Source organism: Triticum urartu, chromosome 3A (genome assembly GCF_056163025.1).
Source record: "Triticum urartu cultivar PI428250 chromosome 3A, HENAU_Tu73, whole genome shotgun sequence".
Taxonomy (NCBI): Eukaryota; Viridiplantae; Streptophyta; class Magnoliopsida; order Poales; family Poaceae; genus Triticum; species Triticum urartu.
This window is the reverse complement of record NC_141875.1, coordinates 463,383,421-463,410,713: the sequence shown is the minus strand read 5'-3', so window position 1 is coordinate 463,410,713 and position 27,293 is coordinate 463,383,421. Positions and strand designations below refer to the sequence as shown.

Here is a 27,293-nt window from a genome sequence, read left to right as displayed (position 1 = left end):
TCACTCACTCATATTCATGAGGTCTAAATATTCTATATAAGACGTGTACAAATAGCAATGCATGCACACTACTCATTAATCGACATACAATTTCTTATTATTATTAGTGGGGCGTTTTAAAATTCAAATTGTATTTTCCATGATTCGAGTTAATTATGAAAGAATGAAGTCAACCGATTTTTTGGGGGGTAAGAGATTGGTAAATGTAAGGATTTCAGTTGTAAATAAGTTGTCCAAAACATGTAACGAAACTAAAATACCTCACTTTTCAAATTGATGAGTGCTGGGTGGAAAGGGCTGGTGTGATTATGGCCAGTGTGTGGGCTTTTCAATGTATTGACTTGCTCCAAATAAACTGTACCCACATTTTTAACCTGGCCTGGACAAAAAGATGGCCATGGGTCCCGCATTTCGTTTACTGTCCACAACCCTCGCGAGACTTTTCTATGCTGATTGGGATCCTAGTACTACATAACACGAGCTTGCAATTTCCACCACCTCGTTCTGAACAGGTTTGATTAGTTAAGCATATGCATCCAGACCGACTGTTTGGTTGGCAGCTTGGTGCTGATAAGCTCCTTCCATGGAGTTGCGTCCCCACTGGAGCTCTATGGTATTTGGCTTAGAGACTAACATGAACGAGAGACAAAGGGGTGAGTAAGAAGTGATTAATATGGTGGACAGAACGGAAAAAATGAAGTCTGTCGTTAGTGCAAATTGCCATGGGCCAGCTGCTCCACATAAATGGAGTTACTCCATCTACTCCCTCCGTTCAGAAATACTTGTCATCAAAATTGATAAAAATGGATGTAACTAGACATATTTTAGTTGTAGATACATCTATTTTCATCCATTTTGATGACAGGTATTTTCAGACGGACGGAGTATTTAACACTGCAAGTCCGATGCAGTTAATGGTTGTTAATACTATCATTATACAATGTTGAAGCATTTTATACACAATTATTGGTATGCATACTGCACACATCTTAGACTAGTCACAGTGGGAGTAACTTTAGCAATAATATCGAGTCCAACTCAGCAAATTTGCTTATGTGGCAATGAATTAATGAGAGAGGTAGTTTGAGTAACTTAGCTAGTTACTGTAACATCAGATGTCACAATGCAATATGAGTCTATGACCTAATAAATGATCTTTGCATGACACCACATTTATGTTAATACCCACTATAAAGATAGTAATATAGTCTAGAGATATGTGTATGTTACTAGTGTATGTTACTTTTCATTGTGGCTAGTCTTAGAGGAATGTGCAGTTAAGATTCCAGCCTCGCGTGGTACCATGTCCACTCGTGCATTTTCGATTGGTAAGTTGTTGATGAGGTGGCGTTGTTTGCATGGATAGATTAATACAAAAATAAAATGATGTGGCATTGTTTGCACGATAGATTAATGCAAAATATGAAACTTCTCAATACAAACATGACTTGCTGATGTCATACAATTTTGATTGTATGGCCATAGGTAATTAAGGTGATGTGAAAGCACACATGTGTAGAAAAATCTTGTAGTAAGGGCTAACTATTTATTTATTTTTAGGCTGGGGCTAACTATTTACATATAGAATACTCAAACACAACGGTATTAGCAGGTGCATCTTTCTCTGTGGCGATAAATGATCCTCTTCTTCTCGTCTAGATTAACACACCATAATAAATCTCAAGTGTAAGTCTAGCACACAGGGAACTAGCTGAATAAATAATAAAGAATTAGAATTGAAGGCACGAACAAGCCAACCACAATGCCATTATTCTATACCAGCAGAACAATGATGTTCATTTTCTGTAACAATTTACAACACACGTACAACTTGACTAATTACAGCAAAACTTTGTATTACTAAGCTTATACAGGGACTTTTGCCCTTGTCCCCTTGCTATACAAGCCCAACATAACTGAAAATAAAACATGGCATGAAAAACTGGACACAAATTTACAATCAACGAACCAATCAATCGAAATCAGATACCTAAGCTCTCCTAGGAACTACTCCTCAACGGCTTGCTATCTGGTATAAAAAGAATCACGCATACTGTACAACCTACAAACAGGAACTCCTGATTTATGCACAGCTGCCGAAGGCTCCACGGTGAGAAAAATAACTATTCCCCTCTTTGCAATAAAAACGCAAAGCCAGGGTTTTCACGGACAAACGGTAGCAAGTCATCATCAGCCATCTCAATGGTTGGCATTGTCTTTGTAATATCATCGAGTGAAAAAGGTATACTGCATTTGAGGAATGAAATGGTGAAACCATGAGCCATAAACATTAGAAGGTTTTAAGCTGAAAGATGCTATTTTTTGTCAAATGTAACAAACCTAGAATCATCATCTAGCAGTATAGAGAAAGTTGTGACAGTATTTGCTTCCTCACGCGCTGCAGCTTTCAAGCTTGATGCGAACTATAAATAGAGAAACAGAAATCACGTATCATTTAACAGTTCATTTGTAAATGAGAAACAAATCAATATTGTAGTAAAGACCAAATTGTGTTTTTTTTTAAGTGGAAGTGGATGAGGGTTGCCACATAAGGACATCCTAGGAGGTCATGATATTACTCTCGCCCCAAGTGCACTCAAGTTCAGAGTCACATGATTAACTTCAGAGTTCTGAATAGATTTGGGGCTTTAGTGATGGTATGATCGCATCCGACCAAATAGTATATGAGGGTACATCATCTCACCTCTGCTGAAATAGTGTTTGAACCATTGACGTCATCCAAGTACATACCAACTATGCGCTCTAGCTGCTGTATGCTGAGGGCCTGAAAGAATTCATATACAAATATTAGAAGTACAACTTATAGGGGTAAGGACTGGCAGTGGAAGAATCTTCCTTTCTTATTAAGAAAAGAATGTCAATCAAATCAAATACTTACTTGGCACACATCAGCACGTATCTCTCTTAGTGTTCTCATTGGCTTAAGAGAAATCACCTGGCAAAAGTGAAAAATAGGAATAAAATGTATTTGTGAATAAAACACTATTGGGGAATTAATATTCGGTAAGTTAAAAAGAACGCGCACCAAGAAATCAACAGCCTGTCTGATATGCTTCAATGCCTCCCAGGCCGAACCTGCAAACTGCATCAAATACAACAGATAAGCCAATAGCTTTGGAAAATCCATTTGTAAACAGGGAAGTGAATACCTCTCGAGTAGCATTATCAGACCAGTGTTTTAGCTCAGCTAGTCCAGCTTTGACATATTCCCCGTTGCTAAATGAACAGCACTCACGCCGCAAAAGGAGCCTGTTTCCAAGGGGAAGATCTTAAGAGAAGCTTATACATATGTGAATACATGAGGCTAGGACAAAGTGTTCAACCTGTTAAATAGCTGAACATCAATCAGTGAAAATATCTGTACGAACAATTTATGCACCAAAATTGATGGGACCTGCAAATTCAACCAGATAAGACAAAATGCATTCAGACAATTTTATGAACAGATACCATGGGTCCATGATCATTTTACACCTACATGGTTCGCCTTTAATACATCCAAATAGTTGGCGAGGACTTTCACGATGCTTAACCAATGTGCTAATTGGTTCTGTTGTCCCAAGCCATTTGTATTGCTTTTTGCCAGATTTGAGTGAGAAGTTCGTGGATCCTGAAGAGATTCAACATTTAACCATCTTTAAATAGAAAACGATGAAGCTTCTTTAATTTTCTTCCAAAAAATGAGAGCATGTAACAGCACCTGGATGCACAATTCAAGTAAAGGGTTTAGTTCCTTCTTCACGCTGTCACTTATCATACCGTAAACCTTCTCAATTAGATCCACAAGCTGCTGTTTAAAGAGCAAAGCTGGATATTTTGCTTCAACTTGGGGTAATCCGGTAGCTCCAACAACTGATTGCCCGCCGAGATAAGCAAGCCCAGCATTTGAAGTTTGACTTGTATGAAATGTCCTCTCAGACGAAAATCTTCGCCTTTGCGGGGTTGAGAGTGCGGTCCTAGTAGTTTTGAATGATCGTTGAAGGAGAACTGTTAATGCAGATAAATTGGACAACCAATATGCCAATGTTCTCACATCATGTTCAGCCTTCAAGAGAGGGAAAGCCGACATCAGGACAAGTAGCCAAACTCTACACCAATTGCATGAAGTGTAGTTTTGCAAGCAATTTGAAAAGTTGTTACTGTAGTTAATTTCCATATTTTCATGTTTTATCAATTATTCAAGGCACTCTGAGAGAACATGGATCCTAATCTTGCCAATTATTATTTTATGTACATGTTAGATGTTGCACAACAGAAAATTGGATAAATGAGATTAATTCCAATTCTGCTGCAATAGGGCATTCAATAAATGACACTCTCCTAGTTTGTTGCAACAAGCAGAAGTTGTACTCCATGTCATCAATGATGCATTTAAATGAAGAAAGATGCTATTTGAATCCAAAGAAGTGTGAGGAACCTCTATTGCAGAGTTTATAGCATGCAGAATTCTGTCAAATACACCAGTCTTCATGGCTTCAAATGATCTCCAGTGAAGAAGACACTGGTATATAAGAAGAGCGGCAACAGGCTTGCTCCCAGAAAATCCGAGATATTGTGGAATGCAAGTAAGTAACCACTGCTGGTCATCTTGGGGCTGCTGGGGCTGCGGAGACTTCCAAAAAGCAACAAATTATCATCTCAAAAGTAGGTTGGCAGTTCAACTGAACACGAAGAATCAGCATCAAATTTGTAGAATACCTGATGTTTCTGATTAAGCACTCTTTGCAGTTTTTCTCCGTGTTCAAAGTCTTTTTGATTACTCGAGTTGGGAGCATTGCCCTATATTATTGTTTAGACATTCAATTAAATGCAATTTTGTAGAAATTATATGCAGATACATAGTTACTATAACTCACTACTGGGGGTGTTGCTTCTGACATGCCAGCTGATGGTCTCATCTCAGCCTGCCTTAGTTCACCGTTCAAAACATGCCCATTCTCTGGGCTTCTCTGCAAAATATACTAACAATATCAGTTATGAGGATCGAATAATCATCATATATGTGTCAGGCCCACTAACGGTACATTACATGAATCCTTGTGATCTTTGAACGTGAGGGTGGAGATTTGGCAGTAGAAGGTGGAGTAGCAGTTGCTTGCTGACGGAGAACATGATTCTCAGCCTCTAAGTTGGCTGCTTTTCCTTCAATTCTGTTTATGGAAAGATAGCAAAGAATTGTTTGATTGAGGTACAAAATAGGAAGCAGAACCTGACCACTATTCTTGAAAAAATGAAACAGAAAAAAATGCATATGCACCTTTGTAGGGACTCCTGAAGGTGAGTTATAACTTTGCCTGACTCCTCAATTTTTTTAATCAAATCATCATTCCTGTTAAGGAGGTCTTCATTTCTCTTCAATAAATCTTCATTTCTTTCCTGAGCTTCAGTAAGAGCTCTCTTGGCAACATCACTGTCTTGTTTTTCCATCACAAACGAAGACAATCTTGATATTGCATCTACTTGAATCCTGGTTTCAGGAAAAGAAGTAGACTTGTAAAGGATAAATTAATGATTTTTTATGAACATACAATACTGGTAATCATGTAATGATGTTATTCTAGTCAGAAAATCAGTGGCAGCCCACTGCATACAGAATAAATATACTAACTTTTGCACTGTGTCTTGAAGTAAGTGGATCCGGTACTCATTATCACTAATTTTTCTGAGTAATTCCTCATTTCTTTCTTGAGCTTCAGTAAGAGATTTCCTGATTGAGTCATTTTCTTGCCGTGCAGCTTCTAATGAAACATCTTTTGCTGCTATATCTTCTTCAAGCCTGTTTTATTGGTAAACATAAAACTATGTCATAAATCTGAGAACTGGAAATATGTAACAGTATACCAAATCAAATTTCGGACATCGTAAGACTGAGGTGGCTGAAAGAGTGTATAGATATGTGGGTGGCTGAGTGTAGAATAATAAATCATATGGGAAGCATTAGTGAAGACACGTACTTAATTATGGTATTCTGAAGATGTTCAATTTTTTCATTAGTATCTTCAATTTTCATTAGTAACTCTCCATTTCTCTCTCCAGCTTCAGCAAGTTCTTTCTTCATTGCATCCTTCTCTTGTCTCTCGGATAGTAACAAAGCATCCTTTGTTGTCGAACTTTCTCCAAGCCTAATTATGTTGAAGAAATGAATATCAAACATTAACATCTCATAACAAAAACAGAAAAATAAGTATGTACTCCCTCTGTAAAGAAATATAAGAGCATTTAGATCACTAAAATAGTGTGTACTCCCTCTGTACTCCCTCTGTATAGTGATCTAAACGCTCTTATATTTCTTTACGGAGGGAGTACTAAACATACAGCTATATTAAAGCGGGGCGAAAGCCTTTTTCGGTAACATACAGCTATACATCGAAGGCTAAGAAGATGAAGTACCTTTCTATGCTATCTTGAAGAAGATCAATTTTCCTGTCAACATCCACAAATTTCTTTAGTAACTCTTCACTTCTTTCCTGGCTCTCAATTTGCGCCTTCGTTGTTGCATCATTTTGCTCTCTTTCTCTCAACAACAAATTCTCCTTTGTAGCTGTGTTTTCTTCAAGCCTGTGTTTGTACATGAAAAAAAAAGGTTGATATACCTAGTATTTTTAGAGGGAGGACATGGACTTTATGATAAAAAGTAGTGGTCTAAGGAACTATCATGTACCTCTGTATAGTAAATTGAAGCTGAAGAATATTTTTATCATCATCATGAATTTTCTTGAGCAATTCTTCATTTCTTTCCTGAGCTTCAACTAGAGTTTTCCGAGTTGCCTCATGTGCTTGCTTTTCTGTTAGCAGCAAGACATCTTTGGCAGTTCCATCTTCTTCAAGCCTATCAATGTGAAGAGGGAAAACATTTCTGTAATATTACATAACATGTAAATTTGACAAACAGAAGTTGGTGCATGATTACAACTCTAATCGAAAAAAGATAGGATGGTACAACCAGCATGTCGTGACCCACCCCACCCCCGCCACCAAAACACGCGTGAACACAGACCGCAACATTGAAAGAAGTACAGAATCTGACCTTTCTATTGTAGTCTGAAGGCTGTCAGATTTTCTATGTGCCTCTTCAATATTCTTTATTAATTCAGCAATTTTCAACTGTTCTTCTGCAAGCAGTTTTGAGGTTGAAGCATTTTGTTCTCTTTCAGTTAGCAACAAAGTCTCCTTTGTGCTGACATTTTCTTCAAGTCTATGTGTGTAATGATGGAACACATCGTTGTGTTATGCAATCAAAGATAAATATAACGTTAGTGCTCTGGGGTCAGAAGAGAAGCCTGATTTAATCTTATATACAAGAAATGGCAGACCTCTTTATCATATCATCACGCTCTGCTAGACTTGCATGGTTATCTTGCGCTTCATTTAGTAATTCATCGATCCTTAGGCGAGCATCAGATAGTTCGCTCCTTAATTTGCTGTTTTCATGTCTTTCTATTGCCAATTGAGAATCCATGACCGATGTACTTTCTTCAAGTCTACGTCCAAAGAAGAGAAAAATTACGCTAAGAACTACCAAATATAACGCGAGAGATGGTCATGTACAGTGATAGGAGACAATTCTAGAAGTGGTTAAGTAGAATTGATAAACCAACAAATGTTGGTTTCAATCTTACATATACTTAAAAGCAAAGAGATTAAACCTTTTCACCGAAACTTCAAGCAGACCGATTTTGTTATCCGAGTCCTCTATTTTGCTCGTTAACTGTTGATTTCTCTCCTGAGCTTCAAATAGCTCAGTTATGGTGTCATCATAACTTTGCTTTGTTTTAAGAAGCAAAGACTCTCTGGTCATTGCATCTTTTTCAAGTCTATATTTATTGAAATGAAGGAAATAAGTGTTAGTTCACAATACTGAAACCATGGGAGTCGAATTCTATTGTACCAGTTAGTGCAGATCATCAAACTTAGCTGCTACTTATGCTAACCTACCAATAAAGTTGGCAAAAAAAAACAGACCTTTCCACATTCTCTAGAAGATGACCAATGTTTTTATCAGCTTCTTCAACTTTCCTAAGCAACTCCTGATTTACTTCTTGAGCTTCTGAGAACACTTTCTTGGTTTGATCATGTGCGTGCTTTTCTTCTAAATAAAGAGCATCCGTTGTTGTTGCACCCTCTTCTAACCTATGTTCAGGTTTAAATTATAACAGGTGCGATCCATAAAATCGGTGAGGGAGAATCTATCTTATCAAAGCAGATGCCAAATTACTTAGAATCTAGTACATTGTGCCTCAAGCTGCAAATAACCCCCACATATTGCCTTAAGAAACACATCCTACAGGACATGCAGCACAACTTAAATGAAAGATCATGATGCTTAACAATATTGTGACCTTGGCTTTCTTTTTTCCTAAGTTCAGTTTATCTCTCACCCAGCTCCCAGAACAAGTGAACCATGGCATGTACTTCATGTTTACTCTAATGTTGGAAAGAACTATCACTATTTTCTTCCATTCCTAGAGCTGTGGGCAGTAATGGGATGGTAGCCAGCAAAAAGCATCTATAAAATTTAGGTACAATCTCTCAGAAGACTAATTATCACACTCACAGGAAGGAAGTTTATAAGAAGAGATAAGCACTAGTGAAATTGTAAGTGGATGGTTGTGAAACACTCGAGTGAAATGGAATACTGCCAGAGTACCGCTTTAAAAGCCTATGCAGCATGACGTTTGCATATGGAGGTAAATGCATGGATGATATGCAAGTGATTTTCCAGTAGTAAAGTTTACACAAAGAAGTTCGCTTCATGAAAAAACAAACCTTTTCATAGTTTTTTGAAGTAGATCAATATTTATATTAGCAGAAGAAATTTCCTCCAGCAAACCATCAATCCTCGCTTCTGCCTCTGCTAGTGCTTTAGATTTTGCATCTTTTTCCTGATGCTCTGTTAGTAAAACTGCCTCTCTTGCAGACGCACTTTGTTCAAGTCTACGTTCATGGATATAAAACAGTAAGAAACAGGTTCACTCAGAGGTTTCATGGATGCTTTCTTTGGAGTAAACAGACCTTTGTATACTATCTTGAAGCTGATGCATACTGTTATTAGCACACTCAAGTTCTTTAACTAATTCCTCGATTCGATCCAGAGCTTCAGTTAGTGTCTTTTTGGTCACCTCTTTTTCTTGCTTTTCAGCTACCAATAAAGCATCTCTTGCGGTAGATTCTTCATCAAGTCTAGGTATATGAAAAAAAAAACACTCAACTCTCCTATATTGAAAGGCTAATAGAGCTCAGAGTAATACGAGAATTGGTAATGCAAGCCAGAATCAGACGAGCTTAAAATAACTCTTGACAGAAAAGAACTAACCTGCACAACTTATCGTCAGGCACTCATAAATTCTTATTTTCCTTGGTCAATCATCATTTTAGTGCTAGCCAGCTAGTTCATTTAACAGCTTCTTGGTTTTTCTACCTTCCAGTTACAAAAAAATCTTTGATACTGGATGCTACTATTAAGTCCTATGCGCCAACCAGTAGAAACAAAAGTCTGAACTGATGGAGAAGATTGGGCAATCCACATATACTTCAACACCCCCTCGCAAGTGTGGCTCGAGAAGGCCATACATGAACAGAAAGAGGGCAAGCATTTTTTTTAATTTTTTAATTGTGAAAGCCAAGATTCGAATCCAGGGACTCTTTTTCATGCACCAACCAGTAGAACCAAAAGTCCAAACTGATGGAGAAGGTTGGGCAATCCACATATACTTCAACAGCTACGAGGTGCTCTTCCATGGCACCGTCGATTATGATTCCTGGAAGCAAAACTGGAAGATGCAGGCACCTGGCAAGGTCATGTTCTCCATCATAGCCGCTGTCCAAGCCATCTTACTTTTTGGACCATGCTGCTGGCAACACCTCATAGCCGACCAAGAGGGCATGGTTATATGGAGTTGGTCCCTAAGTACTTGGTGAAATCTGTGTAAGGGCTTTATTCGTCAGCCACGCCATTTTCCCATGCCACAAAATCCTGTGAAGGCTCATGCACCCCTGAGGTGTCGCCTCTTCCTCTGGCTCGCTTTGCAACACCGGTGCTGGAAACTGACAGGCTTGAGCGCCATGGCCTCCCTAGCCGCAAAACAGCTCCTTGTGTTCCCAGGAACCAGAGTCGGCGCAGCACCTCTTCATTCAATGTCCATGGCCCAGCCATCTATGGGATCTTATCCTCTGTTGGGCAGGACATGTCATTGCCATCCCCTCTGTGACAAACTCCCTGGAAGAATGGCGGCTGACCATGCAGAAGAGCACCCCCTAAGCACAAAAGGAAGGATTTTGACGCAATGGTCCCCTAAATGTTTGATCCATTTGGTGTGACCATAACAAGGTATTTCAAGGGGAGAGCAAGGACATTATGATAGTAAAGAACGACGTCAGGGACGAAGCAGAGTGGTAGCAGCAGGCTTTTAATTAATGGTTGTGCAAACTAGAGTGGGTGTTGGTTGTGTTGTGTGTTCTGCTTGATCCTTGGTCGTGTTTTGATATTTGATCCCTGCACTAGCTGCCCAACTCTCATAACTATTTTCTTCTCCTAGTAATGAAAAAATGTGCACAAGATTGTCCGCGTGTTATTTAAAAAACAGAGTAATGCACACATTTTCCGCAGAGAGACTTTGGCAGGGCCAATGCTAAATTCTCAATCAAGGCAGGGGCTAAGACGCCACAGCTGCTTCTGCCCATCGACCTTGCTTTTATTTTTATGGTACGTCAATTGGCTGTAGCCTGTTCTCAGATTTGTACACAACCTTTTTGTTCTATGGTGCAAACGAGGTGCAATGTTTATTGCAAAATTTCTCGACGGAAAAAAAAAACCTGGCTACTTGCATGATGCCCTTGTGGGTCAGGATTTAGGTCATGCTTTGAGTGAATGCTAGTTAGTGAGGATGACCCCTTCATGCCTTCATTCATGAGGATGCACTTTTTGATAACCGGCGGTTAAAGAGAGCAGTTCGTTGGTATTTATCCTGTCAATATCATATCTGATGAAGAAAGCGCTTCTCTGATTGTACAAACCATCTTTTTCCAATAGGAATGGCCCACTTTCACCACATTTCCTTTTTTTAATGATATATCTAAGACCACAGCTTATACTTGATCAAGTGTACAGGAAGATTGAGAAAGCAAGAACTGGACTCCTGCTTGAAACATTGGTGCTGTTGCTCAAATATATGTTAGCAGTTAAGCATGACAAATGGCAAGTTCTTGCCGATATGCTAGGTCCATCACACTTGGTACTTTGTATAATCGTCTAGTCGCATGTAACATGTACAGTATCTTAGACATGTCAGGAGCTTCCAACTTTTTTAGATATTCTTCATTCATTTGTTTCTCCTTTCTTTTACACCATGTTTACATAAATTCTTTATGTATTGCATGTTTTTCCTGACACTAGTCAGCAAAATACTGTTATTTTTATTCTAGAAAAAATGTTGTCAAACTCGGAAGAAGGATTCACTCTAGTTAAAACAAAAGACTCACTCTTACTGATAGGAGGAAATAGTGCACATCGGTTATCCCTGCCGACGCATGCTAACTAGATGTGTTGTCTCGCAGAAGAATGGGAACAATCTTGACAAATATAATTATTAATTGTTTTTAGATGATACCAAACTGAGTAATAAATTTAAGATAAGAAAGGAACCTCTGTAAAGAATCCTGAAGCAGACTGTTTCTCTTATCAGCACCTTCAAGGTTCCTCTGTAGCTCTACAATTTCTACCTGGGCATCTGCTAGTTGTTTCATGACCACATCATTTTGCTGCCTTTCAGCTTTCAAGGAAATCTCCACTGCCGCTACACTTTCCTCAAGTCTAAATCAACATGGAACAAATAATTAGCTGTGACAATGGTGCGATAATAGACACAGTTCCCCAACAGCAAGATCACAAGAGTGTAAAGTTAGTAGCTCAGATTTGGATGCTAGAAAACGAATCAGAAATGAAATGCCCTCAGGTTTAGAAATAAGGCGGTAAATATCAAGCAACACACCTTTGGGTAGTGTCTTGATAATGAACAATATTTTTCCCAGAATCTTCAAGTTTCTTGAGTAATTCCTCATTTTTACTCTGAACTTCATTGAGTAATTTCTTAGTTGCTTCACTTTCTTGTCTTTCTGTAGTTGATAGAGTATCATTCTCGGTTAATCTTTCTTCAAGCCTATACACATGGAAAGAAGAAATGACTATTATTTGAATATGTTGATAAATTCATAATATTATGATTAATAAGAAGGATTCCTATGTAGAGTAGGTTGTAAAGGGGAACCAAAAAACCTTTGTACAGTAGTCTGAAGCAGAGTAGACTTTTCATCAGCGTCCCCAACTTCTCTCAGAAGTTCCTCAATTTTACCTTGTGCTTCAGCTAGTTCTACCACACTTGCCTCATGTTGTTGCTTCTCAATTGTCAGTGAAGATTGCAGATCTGCCATGCTATATTCGAATCTGCATTCCACAACAGGGTGCAAGCTATCAGATCACACCGTATAGAAGGATGAAAACATGTCCAGTAACTGCCTGTGCACCCACCAAAAGAATGGTTTAAGAATAACTATGAACTCATAGGAGGTACAAACTAAAGAGTATCAATGTGATGATGGCTGATTACTCGATAGAATCACTGCTCAAAGGTACATTCGGGACAAACCTTTCAACATTTTCCTGGAGCAGAGTGATTTGTTTCTCAGCCTCTTCAATCTTGATCGCAAAAGCTTGATCTCGTAGGTGAGATTCAGCTAGTGCGGCACTAGCTTCTTCATTTTGCTGCTTCTCTGTTAGCAAAAGGGCCTCTCCTTCTCTTACAGTCTCTTCTAGTCTGTGTTCATACAGAAAACAAATGCGGCATTTTCAGAGTAATACCTTGAAAACTAGGGGACTAGATTCTAATACAAGCAGCATCCAGCAAAGTTAGGGTCCATTCTTAGTCCAAAAAAAGTCAGGCGCCCTTTCCAATAACTACTGGAAGGGTGGGGGCAAGAGAAATAATGTATTTTTCAGTTTACATAAATATACATCAAACTGCAAAAAGGCAACCGAGTTCTCAAAATGTATTTTACAGAATGCCCCTGCAGACTGCAACTGCAGATACTTTCTGGATATGTTACCGTTGAGACAAAACCCAGAAACTATGCTGCTCCAGGAACTGGAGCACCATGTGCCGTGAATTTATATAAACACTTAGATGTGGCACCATGTGAATCAAGGATCATAGATCAGAGACTTTGATGTTCTTTAACAAAAAAAAAACACAGGTTTACCCTATACAGCATAAGAAACACAGAATGTGTACCATCTTATGTGTGCACAATCATGTCTCTGTTGCTCAAGCATTAGTGTGTACAGTTATGCATGAGGCTCTTCTAAGCAGTTTTTCGAGTACAGCTTCCCTTAAACAACAATTAGTAGAGGCCATGTCTTGGAAGAATAATGACGAGGGACGCATGCCTCTAATAAAATTTAGTCAATGCTGGTATCAATACACATTTTCTGGTAGCAATACCGATTTTGGAGTTGGTATCTCCCTGGAAGTGACGGGTGGATGTACATAGTATGAAACCTTACAGAATAGCCACTATGTTTAGAAATTTAGATGCAAGTTCAAGAAACTCCATAAGATCTTTAGGTATGACTCACTAGACTATGACCTTTTTTACAGACCATGTTTTAATAATTTTATTTGTTAGGAGCCCATAAAATATAATTTGCAAGTCACCACAGTCACCACTTATGAAAAAAGAATAATGGAGATATTTCAACCAGCTCTGTGCAGAAGAAAACCTTCTGTGCAATCAACAAGATATAGTATTGAGAAACTCAGGCAATTAAAAACAACAGCAAACCTCTTCACGATATCATTAAGCTGCTTGATCATTTCATCTGCATCCTGGACTTTCCTATTCAGTTCTTCATTTCTTTCCTGGGCATTCGAGTGTGCTTTCTTTGTTACATCATTTTCCTCTCGCTCTGCTACTAGTAGCACCTGAAACAGTAGCATGTGTCTATTATCACAATATTTCGCACTACGTGCAAGAATGTTAATTATTTGGATCTTTTTAACTAGAGCAGATACTGTAGTATATATTGATAAATGCAAGTCACTATATGAAGCTATAACACCACCCCCTTGCTCCAGTCCTTTGTACTGCAGTTCAACTGTACTTCCATTGTTAAGGTTGAAGAGCATACCTTCAGGCCCTCAATCTCAGAAGTCAATGAACTGATCTTTTCTCTTTCTTGAGCTAGAGCTTCTTCAACAGCTTTTTTAGCTGATTCGTTTTCCTTCATTGCTGCAGCTTCTTCCACTCGCTGCTCCATGTCATGAAGAGCAGACTGCAGTTTAGAAATTTCTGTTGCTTTGGACTTCTCCAAATCAGTCTGCAAATTGTATACACACGTACAACAATTAGTTAGTATTTCAATACATCAATAAAACTGCAGATTTACCATATACTCAGTAATTTCAGTATGACCAATATTCAGCAATTATTCAAGACCAAGTATTAACCCTTAGTTTCTTTTCCAAGCTCAAGCGGCTCATTAGCTCTTCCACACGTTCCTCCAGTTTCTCCTTTGCCACCTTTAGAGCTTGAGTATCTCTTGCAGCCTAGAAAGTTTGTTCCCGAATAAGCTTTACAAAAAAGCAACAACCAAAAAACACACACCACAAGAGGTGATATCAAGTACCATTTTGAGCTGCCGCAGTTCCCTTCTGGCAACCCTTCCTCTCCAAGCACATTGGTAGGTCAATGCTGCTCTCTTTAACTTTATATAACTTAAGTTATCTCTGTGGCGACGCCAACGGGACTGCAATGTTGTAGTGATGGTCCAAATACAAGTGAACAAGAAACCCATAAAAATGGCAAGAGCCAAAATTCGTCGACAGCAGAATAAGGAAAGGAGCACTGCACCTACCTGGATATGGATAGAAGCTTTGTTCTGATTTCTAGAATTGAATTCATTGCGAGCTGCCATGGTCCTTAACCCTGTCTGCAATGTAATGGCTGACAAGCATAGCTGAGAATAAGTTCTCCGTGCAAAATAACGGCGTATATTTTTCTGTATTTTCAGCGCTGCTGCTTGTTGTCTCAAGAATCCATGCAGTTTACAAGCCAATCTTGCTGCAATAAGCAAAGGAAGTCTTAACATATGCACATGGCTCCATCAATACTATGAGCATAATGTCCAATTCAGATGTCATATGGAAATGAATTTACCTCTGACAAAGGATTGCAAACAAACAGATGCATTGCGCAGTATTAGGAACTGCTCACGAGCAACATGAGTACGTAACTGACTCTGAACACCTCTTGCTGCAGTATTTCGCACCTCTGTTCTTCTAGCATCCAATTCAGCCATTTGGCCAGCTCTAAGGAATACCTTGGTTCTTCCTATCTGTTGATCAGAAAATATGCTGCAAATGTTAAAGGACTGAGTGAACAAACTCTTTTTTTTTGCGGGGGAGTGAACAAACTCTTACATATAAATATTTCCCAGATACTAAACAAAATCAGTCCAAAAGAATAAGTACATTATTAACCAGTTGCAAGCAAGGATTAGTTCAGAATCTCCATTGTATGCTGCAGAATACTTGTGAAAATATCTAAAAGGTAAAAGGAATCTAAAACAAATGCAACATAGAACTCATACATGCCTGGTAATGAGCCAATTTCTAAAACCTTAACTCATACTAGCCTAATAATTTACACAAATAAATAGTGGCCCCCGACCAAAATATATTTAGCTCAGTTATAACCCAACCTATAATTCAGCTCACCCATGTCAGATCTAGCCCTGACTAAGTGATTAGCCCACACAATTTCAAGTGAACTCAGCGCACCTTACTTTGTATGCATTTCTGATAGTTTTTTTCCTGAGCGGAAAATAGAAATTAAATTAATATATAAGAGTTGTATATATGTATACAGATGTGAGAGAGGGGGGGACCAAACCAGCAGATAAGGGGGGCTTTCATTCTGTAAGGAAATGGTCTCTCTTGAAGAGAAAGGACCAAGCGCCAAGACTAGGGTTTAAATTGTCAGAGATTTTAGCATTTCTTTGCTTCCAAATGGCCCAAGCAGCGACGGTACTGAAGGCCTCCATGAAGAAAGGCTTGCCAAAGTCCACCCTGGTCATTGTGATCTTGTTCTCCATTCTAAGATCGTGAGAGGGGGGGGGGGGGGGGGGGGGGGAGGCTTAGCCCAGGCCATCAAACCAAACCAGCAGATAAGGGGGACTTTCATTCTGTAAGAAAGAAGGAAATGGTCTCTCTTGAAGAGAAAGGACCAAGTGCCAAGACTAGGGTTCAAATTGTCAAAGATTTTAGCATTTCTTTGCTTCCAAATGGCCCAAGCAGCGACGGTACTGAAGGCCTCCATGAAGAAAGGCTTGCCAAAGTCCGCCCTGGTCATTGTGATCTTGTTCTCCATTCTAAGATCGTATCATGGTGCAGGTTGATTGATGTCCAACACTCCTTGCTGAAGCAGCAGTTCCAGAAAAGGTGATCTCTGGTCTCGAGCTGGCCATCATTACAGAGAATGCAGTTGACTCCATCATTGACCTGGAAATTTCGATTTGCAGCATGTCTTTAGTGTTGAAGCGGTCATTTAGCAGAAGCAAAACAAACGCCTTAAGCAGAGGAGCATTTAGAGTTCCAGATCCAGAATAGGGACCAGAATATGATTGAAGGATAGCTAATAAATTTTTGAGGCAGAGAAGGAAGCTCCCCCTCCCCCCTATACACACACACACACACACCTGTAGCTCCAAAAGTTAACACAAGTGTTATTTATGTGGAACTGAAGGATCATCTGCCTGGATTCATGAAGTTCATCAAAAGCTTGCGGGGACAGAGGCAGATGGAGGAGATAGAGAGGATCCCGCACACATGCTCAAAGCATCACCAACCGAGGCTAGGTTATTAATAGCAAAGTGCAATCTGGGAGATTTATTTCTCATACGATCAATTGGGTTTTTGAGGGGAGCATAGTCTCTGATTTTTGGCCTAGAGAGGACAAGGGGGAGCCCGAGATAGGTGAAACAGAAAGAAGCGGCCTTGCAGCCAAATAAACTGGCTAAGTGACTTGTTTTGTTCTCAGGAACATTGATGGAGAGGAGGCAGGATTTGTGATAGTTAACATGGAGCCCTGTAGATTGGGCAAAGGTTTTGAGGAGGCGCTCAAGGCAAAGCAATTGACGAGGGAAGGCTTGAATGATCATGGTAGACCAAACTTGACATGGGAAGAGTCCGTGAAGAGAGATCTGAAGGATTGGAATATCACCCAAGAACTAGCTATGGACAGGGGTGCGTGGAAGTTAGCTATCCACGTGCCAAAACCATGACTTGGTTTCAAGATCTTATGGGTTTCAAATCTAGCCTACCCCAATTTGTTTGGGACTGAAAGGCTTTGTTGTTGTTGTTCGGTAGGCCTGAATGATCATGAGGGTATCGTTGGCATATTGAACAATTGGGAAGGCCCCATCATTAGTTGGGGTAGGAAGCTAGAGGAGATTGCGCTGATGGACTCTTGATGGATTGAAGAAGATCAGCAGCCAGGCCGAAGAGGAGCGGCGACATGAGATCCCCTTGTCTAAGCCCTCTGCGGCAGTAGATTTTTTTTCCCAGGAACTCTGTTAAGGAGCACAGCCGACGACGTACTGGAGCGAAGAATAGAGTTGATCCAGGCAATCCAACAAGCATCGAAACCATTGTGCCTGAGCATTGACAGAATAGTGCAATGTTCTGATAGTTTATGCTGTACTTATACGGGAAACCAATTTGTTGAACCACTAATCAGAAAAAAAAAATGTTGAACCTAATGAACGAAGTTGTTCCTTGGTTTAGAACATAAAAAACCTGCTCACCTGATAGCCCTCCAGTCCGATTTTGTCCAAAACCTTTTGGCAAGTCGTCTTATCATCATTTCTACCAGAAAAGAAAACATGTAATTGTTAAGAAGACAGGCTAGAGATAGAAAAAAAGGCAAAAAAGAAAACGTAATTCATGATTGAACAGACTCACTTCTCTTTTAGAATTTCAGGAGCAAGAATGCGAAAACGATGTAAGAAATCATGAAACAGTTTTCTTGTAGGATATCCAGCGCAGCTGATTCTAATTGCTTCTAGAACACCCTAACATGGTGAAAAAACATTATCAGGGGACACACTGGCACTGAATTTCTCAAATTTTGAAAAAAAAAAGGAAGAAGCATGAAATATCTTATTACCGAGCATCTAAGTTGCTGTAGAACGTTGGTGTTCTCAAAAATAGCAGGCTTAAGAACACTATTTGGTTTTACACATCTAATGTAATGAGGTTCTGTAGAGCTTAAAGTCTCCATGAGTTCATGAAGTTGCATCTGAAAATTACATTGAAAAATTAGATACACAATGTCATCACAAGCAAACTTCGACAAAGCAAATGAGAAGTAAATGTCACCACAGGTCCGTATTATTTACTACACATTTCAACTGAATGCCTATTCTTATAATTTGTAAAGTGGGGCCCTTAAGTTCACTTGTGGGTTCAGCTAGGCCCTCCCTGTTAAAAATCCTTCTGTTATGAATTTGCAGGCATAGAAGGCCCGTGTTAGCAATGTACTGTTGGTGTGGTACACCAACCCCAGTCTAGTACCATGTGGCAGCAAGGTTCTCCCTTACTGTTTTTCCTAAAAATACCTAGCAACAAGATCAAGGAAGCACCAAGTCAATAATTAAATGACAAATGATCATGCATACCCCTATTAAGTGAGATACTATGACCATTAATCTCTTTGAAAGCATTTTCTTAGGTGTAGAAAGTGGAATAATTGAAATAAATTCACAATAGGCAATTATTATTATTTTGCATGGAGACCCCTGAACCCGTATTGCACAACAAATGATGATAGATGATATTACATAAGCCTTTAACTATAGCAGAATGTGACCTTGAAGCGAGTAGCAATTGAGGATGACTTTGATGATTTTGTGTTCTCTTCTGGTGCTGGTGGGAATAAAACTGATACAAAAGAGCACCTGGAAGCATTAAGTAATTCCTGGTGTTCTGCTACCACATAATCTTTGTTTTTGTCCAGGAAATGATCAGATTGATATATCACCTGGAGATGTATTAAAAATTAGGATGTACTTGAAGAAATGAGTGAATAAAGGAAGTGTTATGATGTAAAAAATACTTACATCTCCAGCATAATGTTGGATTGTAAATGCAGTACGAGAAAGTTTTGGTTTAGCAAATCTTTTGTGATTCTTGAACTTTTCATACAGCTTCTGAGATAATGTCTCGTGTGTCGACTTTGGAAACATGCTGGAGGATATATAGGACACGGAAAAGAAAGAATCTTGTCAGAAACATGTGAACAAAATCATTTGGTGCAAAAATGCATGTCCTTGGCTATGACAAGAAAAATGAATTAGCAAGTGTTTCTTGGATGTTGACATGACGCGTTCAGTCTGGCAAACTATGGAGAATAATCTGGGCATGCATATCCGCAGCCAGAACAAGAAAAATGAATGAACAACCATTGCTTGGATGTTAAGATCAGGCAATCAATCCGGCAGACTATGAAGAATAATTTGAGCATGCATGTCATCAATTTGCTACCAAAACATTTAAATAAGAACTTTTGGTTCTCTCCAACAAGCAGGCATAAGGCAGCAACACACACTGACGTATAAAAGGACAAACCCAGTGCATAGAAGCTCCCACACAAGGTTGGGTCTGGGGAGGGATTATAGGAACCTAGTCTTACACCTGCGAAGTGCAATGCAGAGAGGCTGGTTCGAACCCAGGACCCCTTGGCATAAGTGGGGAGGACTTCACCACTGCGCCAGGCCTGCCCTCTTAGCAACACGCACTAACATATATGTTTATTTATTTATTTGAACACGCACATCCTAGTAAAACTGCAACATGTAGTGCCAACAAATGAGGCATTGAAACTTACCAAGCTTCATCAAGAAGTGCAATAATGCCACCTGGTTTCTGGACACAAAAAGGTAGTAATTAAATGTGTGAACATAAAAAAAGTAAGCAGATATTGCTAAGAATGTACAACAAATACACAAATATATTGATAATTTCCATCATCTATATAGGACATTGTAGCTGATATATGTACTGCATCAAAGACTGAACGGGGCTGGGCGCAAGATCACATAGACTAATGTGTTGTTATCCTTGAGCTTAATTTGTTGTGTTTCAGCTCTACTGATCAAAGGAAGCTAAGACCAGCATGACACTCCTTTACAAACCACAGAAACTTGAGGTTTGCCATATAAATATAGAAATTTGCACAATATTTATAACTATGAACTAAATACAAATAGTTTTAGGTACAAGAGGGGGAGAAATAAAAGGAAATTACAAAAGCAAGTCAATGCATGTAACAGCGACCAACTCGTACCTTCTCAATTAAATCAAGAACATCTTGGTTGTCAACAAACTCTATGTAACTCCAGTTAATCTGCTCCCTTGTGTACTCCTCCTGCTCCATTTTGAATACATTCTGCCGAAACAAACACCACTGGTTGCTTGGCACAGGAAAGAGGAGAAGAAAATTCTAAAAAAGATGAGTTTTGCATATACCTGGTTAAAATGTTGCTGGAGTTTTTCGTTCGTGAAGTTGATGCATAATTGTTCAAAACTGAAGAGTAGTTGCAGACCAAAGGAATATTTAGCAACCCCATATAAGTTACTCCCTCCGTTCTAAATTACTCGTCGCAGAAATGGATGTATCTAGAACTAAAATACATCTAGATACATCTATTTCTGCGACGAGTAATTCGGAACGGAGGGAGTATAAGGTATTCCTTACTATGCATTAGCTTCAAACTTTTTTTTCTGGAACAACTTACAGCTTACTCACCTATTAGTCTTAAAACTTTCAAAGCCATATATATCAAGTACCCCAATCAATTTGTCTGAGCTTGGATCTTGCCCGATTGATGCATTTATTCTATTTACAAGCCTGCAGTAGTACAATTTTATATAGTTAGAAAAAATAGGCACATAACTATAGTACATAATATGTGGTCAAGTTTTTTTACCAGTCAAATAGTCGAGAGTATATTTGTTTTGCAAAGCCATCCCTGCTAACAGTAGCAGAATTGGGACCAACTGTAGTAGTAATAACTCCTTCTGGCGTATTTATTTCCCTCTTTATCAAGGCATTCTCCAATTTTTCACAGTCACACCTGCAAGGAGCGTTCCAATGTATCATAGATTACAAATATTAATTATGAAAGATAGTAATAAAATTATAAAGAGAATTGGTGAACTAAAACCAACAGCCTACATCAAGAGCTCTCCTGCTGTATTAAGATGGAATCTTGATTTGGCATCCTTTATTACAGATGAATCTGCCTCTGTCCCTTTCGCAAAACTAATATTACCAAGATGAAGCACAGCAGCAACAACCCGGAATATAGCTTCCTGTAAAGAAACATCCCGTTGAAAAAAAATGTGATATCCACAGCTGACGAGCAAATCCTTGCTGAAAAGGGCTGAGTTTAAACCTGTTCTTCCTCAGTGATGCCAACCATATCCATAGCATTTCTTGTCGCAAGATACTCTTCAGCATCATTGATTCCATCAACTCTGATGCAAGATGACTGGTTGAGGTAGTGAAATGAAGATGGGTCCCCCAGCTTATATTTTTTAATATCCTGCACCAAATTAGACATAAAAAGGTATAATAGCTTGAAAAGTATAAGTAGCAAACTGACACCAGTAACATTTTTTTTTACCTCTGACGGTGCTGAACAAAGGAAATAAAAGCAATGGTAGTTTCTCTCTGGACTACTAGTTTGGCAAACCCGAGATCTCTCAAGCAAGTAAGTTCTAATAGCAGCACCAGATATCTTCCCGCTCTTGTCGAATTGGAGCTCCACAAACTTACCAAATCGACTTCACCATGTTGAGAAAAAGTTAAGAGGTATGTAAGTCACATAGAGCAACAATCAGAACATAAACCGATAAATAGTGCACTCCCGCCGTTCACTATTATAAAATGTTCTAACTTTTTTCTGAATCGGATGTATATAGACGTGTTTTAGTGTGTTTGTTCACTCATTTCAATCCGTATGTAGTCCATATTGAAATATCCAAAACATCTTCTAATAGTGAACAAAGGGAGTATATGATACTGTGTACTGCCCATCTAGATGAGATGAATGTTGAGAATGAAACAAAAAAAGAACTATTTGGCTTTGACCTCCCATACAGAGTCTGAATGTTTATTTTATATTCAATACTCAAATAATTAATAATCTGGAGGGACCCATAACCAGTTATATCACACAAATTAGGAGGAATTTTATATTTCACCAGAGTTGTGGTAAGGTATACTGTGCCACGAATCGAAAAGAGAGGTCTTGCTCATTTTCTCTGTTTTCTATACCAATAAAAGACGACTAAAAGCCACATGCTCTTTTGTCAGTTATGACAATAACTGTGATGGTTACCTCGAAATAAAAAGAAGAGTGATGGGCTTTCTGAGTGAAACCAAGCAGAAACCACAGATCTTTCAAACTTCCATATCTTGGTCTCAGAATCAATATCACATTGTTTTGATTATGGTAAGAGATGAATTGTAGGGAGAGCCCTAATGAAAATATCACATTGCCATACTTTTTGGTTGAAACACAACTATCCTTCAATATTCACAATGCAATCTTGAATGGGTGGATCTGGAAAAGTAGAGGCATGCTATGCTGCTTACAAAAAATTATCAGTGAATGAAGTTCAGCGGGTCTTATGCAATGCTAATGTGGTGGTGGAGTGAATGTATGCATCTTTTCTTTCTGACCCAGTTTAGTCTGATCTAATGGGTACTTAATTTGGATAAGTTCGGATGCATCTATTAGAATATTTTATATGGTTAACTTACCAAAATCAAAGCTGGAGATAAAAATAGTTTATTTCAAAGGTGTACACTCCAAATCCCCCCACCCCCTCTTAAGACAAAAAACACATTTAGAATGACACAGGTACAGTTGCCCAACAACTAGCTGAAGTTTTGACTGGGTGGATTAGCGTATCGAGGAAAAAAGGATGGTTCATCTTATAATTTGTAATTTGTCCTACAATAAAAAAAATTGCAGCTTTTAACCATGTGTAACAATAACAGGCTTGGTTTTGGTTGCCTTCAATACTATGTTGGATTGGGCTGTTTAGCACTTTGAGCTGTGCCTTGGGTCCTCTGGAAACTTGTAAATTTCTACTTATCAATATATTTCAGTAGGGTCTTCCCTGCTGTTGTAAACAAAAGGTTTCATTTCCTTCAACTAAAAAGCTTCCATATGTTTGTCCGTACTTTTGGTTACCCAGTAAACTCTGCTAATGTATGATGCTTTTCGTTATGACTTGTATAACACATAAGATACTACTAGTACATACGATACTACTACTGGCTTGGTGTTACTTTGACGACACCAATGAAACACAATAAATATTTTCTGATTTCCATAGTATGATATCCGTACCTTGAATTATTGTTCCGAACAGTTTTCGCATTCCCAAAAGCTTCAAGGACTGGGTTAGACTGTATGCAAAGCATAAGTAAGTGATGATAGAATTAATACAGCTGAAATCATTGCATTGAATATCTTTTGAACAAACACAGAGCTTGCTGTCAGCGAGAAGCATTACAACTTATGAAATCCAACTTACTTCCAAAACCTGTTGTTCAACCGTCCTTCCTCCTGTTCCAGACCGACCACCCAAAAATGCGAGATATCTCATCAGCAATTTTGTAGTCTCAGTCTTTCCAGCACCACTTTCACCACTGACCAAAATGGAATTACTCTTTCCTTCATTCATCATTTGCCTGTTTCCTTATTCAAATGAATGCAAAATGGTTCCATCAATATAGACCTACAGGGGCACATCTCACTGTAGGAGAGTCATAGCATAATAGTAGTATAAGCATTCACCTGTAAGAGACATCAGCTATTGCAAATACATGAGGATCTAAATCTCCAAGATTTGCACCTTTGTATTTTTCCATAGTCTGGACGTCAACGAGATTAGGCAACCTTTGGAATGGATTTATGGCAATCAGAATGTTCCCCGTATAGGTCTGAAACTCAGAATAATAGCATTAGACAGAAAAAAAAATAAGGCATGCACTTGACATCACAAGATATGACCACTCACATATATTATATTTTTTGCATATCTGACAGCCAAATTATCCAGAACACCGGGCTCATGCAAGTATGATAACCTTGTCATGTCATCGACTCCATCAGGTGGTGCTTCTGTGTCTTTAGGATGTATATCTGATACATTTGCAGTAACCTGGTTGCACAAACAACAGTGTAACCATGTAGTTTTCATGACAGAAAACTAACTTTCGTACTAGAAGAATATCACATGCAGTTCTCCTTCATGGTTTGGAAAAAAACCTGGGGAAAGAACCCCAAAGTACAACAAATTACTTTGAATACGAGGTCTATATTGATGGAACCATTTTGCAGTCTTGCTTAATGAAACATTCAAAGATACCTGGGGGAAAAAACCTGGGGAAAGAACCCCAAAGTACAACAAATTACCAGCACACTCTTGCTTAATGAAACATTCAAAGATTGACAGTCAATGACACATGGAGTAAATTGAAGTTCAAAATGCACTCTTTGTCCGAGGTCCAACTAAGTCCAAAAGTAACAGGGATGCAACAGAAATCATGGACACATACCGTCTTTCCCTTGGTTGTGCGAACATGAGCATTTTGACCATCAATTTTGAAGACCTCCCCATCAATCCAAGCTAAATCTTTGTCTGCCACCCATACATGAGAGCCTATAACAATGTTTAACACGGGAGCCTGCACACGTGACAAGTGACAAGTTTAACATGTCAAATAGATCAAAATTGCATGATAATGGATCATACATCTGCACTGAAATCCGGCATTCCAATAGATGCCAAACCGATAATGTGTATATATTCATAATGTCCCAGGAAAAATGAACAAAAGAATAATAACACCTATATATCAGATACGGATGACTGATGAAATCAAGATGTGAGATGCGTAAAGCAAACCTAAGAATAAGATGTATGATGAAGAAATATCTATGAGTTTCGATGACTTCTCATGGTGATATTGCATTGTAATAAACCATTTATCAAACTGAAAATTGTTTATAGAAGAAACCTCGAGAATTTAGGTCTGGTTGGTTCCACAGAAATGAGTGCAGTTGACATCTAACTAAACATGTAGAGCAGAGTAATGCACCATCATATGGAAGAGGGTATTGGCATTTAGTTTGATTATATGATTGAGTAAATTTGGGCTTTGCCTACCATGGCACAAGCATATAAAACTATCCAAAGTCGCACAGAAGAGAAGTATAAACAGCAATACAAGCATGACAGCCTTTTAATATACAATAAACTAGCATGTTCACCTGGTTTAACATTATAAATGTGAAGCTAGTTGATGCAATCTGTGTCTCTGTCCTGAAACTAGACCCCTTGGTGGACAGCCTTCCACAATTCAGCTAAACCTCCAAAAGGCACTGAACTCCATTTCATTCTCATCATTTAGCAAACAGGTCCGACCGAGTTGTAGGCAAGCAAAGGATGCTAAATGCTTGGCTAGAGCAGATTCATGCTAAGTGCCTCGCTCGTGACATCCGCAGAACAAGTACGTCCCGCTACTGTCGGCAGGTGTAGGGATTCAGCTCACTCAGCAGGTGTAAGGATAAATCCACTCGATGAATGGAATTCCTCCAAAATTCGGCGGAATGCCGGCTAAAATCCACTTGGTTTCCCAGACACGAGCTCGAAAACCACACAAAATTCTCCCCCAAACCCAGACAAAAAAATACGCCGCGGCGGAAGTAGACAAAAGCGCAGCCCGACGCATTCAATTGAATCTCAGAAGAGAACAAAAGAAAAACGGCAAGCGTGACAAGTCAGACGCACCATGTATCATCTGGGGCAGTCGCGGCAGGCGTAGGAAGAGAATCGGGACGCGGCAGGAGGTGTTGCGGGCAGGCACGATCGGACGGGAGGAGACGCGGCTCGGCGGCGGTGGCGGCGCCGACGGGCGATCTCCTCCCCTCGGCCCGGTCGCCGATCGCCTCGCGGCGGCGCGATCCGGCTGGAGGCGCGCTGCGGCGGCGGCGCGCTTGGGCGGGGGAGCGCGGTGGCGGGGGGCGACGCGAGGGGGGGAGCACAGGCGGGCACAGCGCGACGAGGGGGGAGAGGGGGGAGCACAGGCAGGCAGGCAGGCAGGGCAGGGCCAACCAGGCGGGCGCGACTCTCATTAACAGGAAAAAGAAATGGCGAATAATCTGGGTGCGCGGCGCGAGCTCGCCAGCACCAACGTGCCGGATCGGGTCGTCGTCAGCACCACCAGCGCACCACCGCGGCTGCGTGCGGCATTCCTTCCCAAAAGGGAGGCGGGCAGGCTAAAGGTGGGGGAAGCTGGCGGCGGGTGGTAGGAACGGGGTGAGGGATTAAAGCCGAGCCAGACAGCGACGGATTCTCCTTCGAAGAAAGGTGGCGGTGGTGGTGGATTTGGAGCCAGGAATGGAGGAATCGGGGTGGATTAGTGCGGGTAAACCCGCGATTCCGATGGTGAAAGCGTCGTCACGGGGACGATTTGGCCGCGGGGAGGGGTGACATGTGCGGGGAGGGCCGGGGCAGGGCGGTGGATTGGCGGGACGGGAGGCCGCGGTGGCCCACCTGGCCGACAGTTAGGCAGCGTGTCGTCATTAGGTGGACGGACGGATCCATGGACGGATGGAGAAAAGGAAAAAAGGAGGAAGAAAACTGGATTGCTTTCGGCACCGGAAACTGGAAATTTGTACACGCTCGCTCGCTGCTCGTGCACGTACGGATCGCTCCCTCCGGTACACTACGCTGTACGCCTTCCGTTGTAGAGTCAGGGTACTTGTACCGTTGTACGTTGTAGTGTACGTACTCGTCCAAGGCAAGGCAATCTCCAAGGAGTTGCTTGTAAACAGTGGGTGACCTGAGCGACGTACGCTAGCTTGTGCTTTTGCCATCCTACTCTTGTACAGCTCCTTTTAAAAAAAATGAATTGTACAACTCATTTTAATAGTGCCAGCTTGACAGATCAGTCTCGGCTAGTTTATGTTCATAACACGGCAGGGGAGGCGCGCAACGTACGATTCAATTCCGCGATGGCAACCCCTCCTGACCTTGCCTAGCTTGCGTACTGCTGAACCCTTTGAAAATTGCAGCGTGAAAAAAAAAGTTGACAGTTGGGAGCAGTGGATTGGACGTTTCAGTTTCAAGTTTTTAGAA

General features: G+C 40.0%; 1 protein-coding gene across 15 annotated transcripts; it reads right to left on the bottom strand.

The window, feature by feature from the left end:
• Nucleotides 1-1,751: 1,751 nt before the first annotated feature.
• On the bottom strand, nucleotides 1,752-26,558 carry LOC125544390 (myosin-17). 15 transcript variants are annotated; one of them, XM_087547360.1, is made up of 53 exons: nucleotides 25,424-25,883; nucleotides 24,709-24,837; nucleotides 24,168-24,311; nucleotides 23,945-24,090; nucleotides 23,682-23,838; nucleotides 23,495-23,553; nucleotides 21,758-21,917; nucleotides 21,527-21,676; nucleotides 21,307-21,443; nucleotides 21,059-21,205; nucleotides 20,878-20,979; nucleotides 20,598-20,655; nucleotides 20,416-20,517; nucleotides 19,957-19,994; nucleotides 19,190-19,316; nucleotides 18,940-19,110; nucleotides 18,238-18,369; nucleotides 18,033-18,142; nucleotides 17,876-17,936; nucleotides 15,229-15,406; nucleotides 14,927-15,132; nucleotides 14,699-14,818; nucleotides 14,520-14,618; nucleotides 14,201-14,389; nucleotides 13,855-13,994; nucleotides 12,663-12,830; nucleotides 12,293-12,460; nucleotides 12,009-12,176; nucleotides 11,663-11,830; nucleotides 9,034-9,201; nucleotides 8,788-8,955; nucleotides 7,984-8,151; nucleotides 7,668-7,835; nucleotides 7,335-7,502; nucleotides 7,049-7,216; nucleotides 6,683-6,850; nucleotides 6,412-6,579; nucleotides 5,976-6,143; nucleotides 5,630-5,797; nucleotides 5,279-5,488; nucleotides 5,051-5,171; nucleotides 4,878-4,970; nucleotides 4,720-4,800; nucleotides 4,439-4,624; nucleotides 3,722-4,066; nucleotides 3,500-3,631; nucleotides 3,345-3,415; nucleotides 3,171-3,270; nucleotides 3,047-3,103; nucleotides 2,900-2,956; nucleotides 2,705-2,785; nucleotides 2,341-2,423; nucleotides 1,752-2,247 (listed from the first exon to the last, which is right to left on the bottom strand). In XM_087547360.1, the coding sequence occupies exons 1-53, from the start codon at nucleotides 25,433-25,435 to the stop codon at nucleotides 2,124-2,126; spliced, it is 7,167 nt and encodes a 2,388-aa protein (XP_087403486.1). In that variant the 5' UTR covers nucleotides 25,436-25,883; the 3' UTR covers nucleotides 1,752-2,123. The 15 variants fall into 15 exon arrangements, with proteins under 15 accessions (XP_087403486.1, XP_087403485.1, XP_087403483.1 ...); XM_087547359.1 differs by having other exon boundaries at nucleotides 4,439-4,633; nucleotides 25,424-25,880; XM_087547357.1 differs by lacking the exon at nucleotides 25,424-25,883 and adding an exon at nucleotides 25,944-26,558 and having other exon boundaries at nucleotides 2,900-3,103; nucleotides 4,439-4,633.
• Between the last annotated feature and the right edge of the window lie 735 nt (nucleotides 26,559-27,293).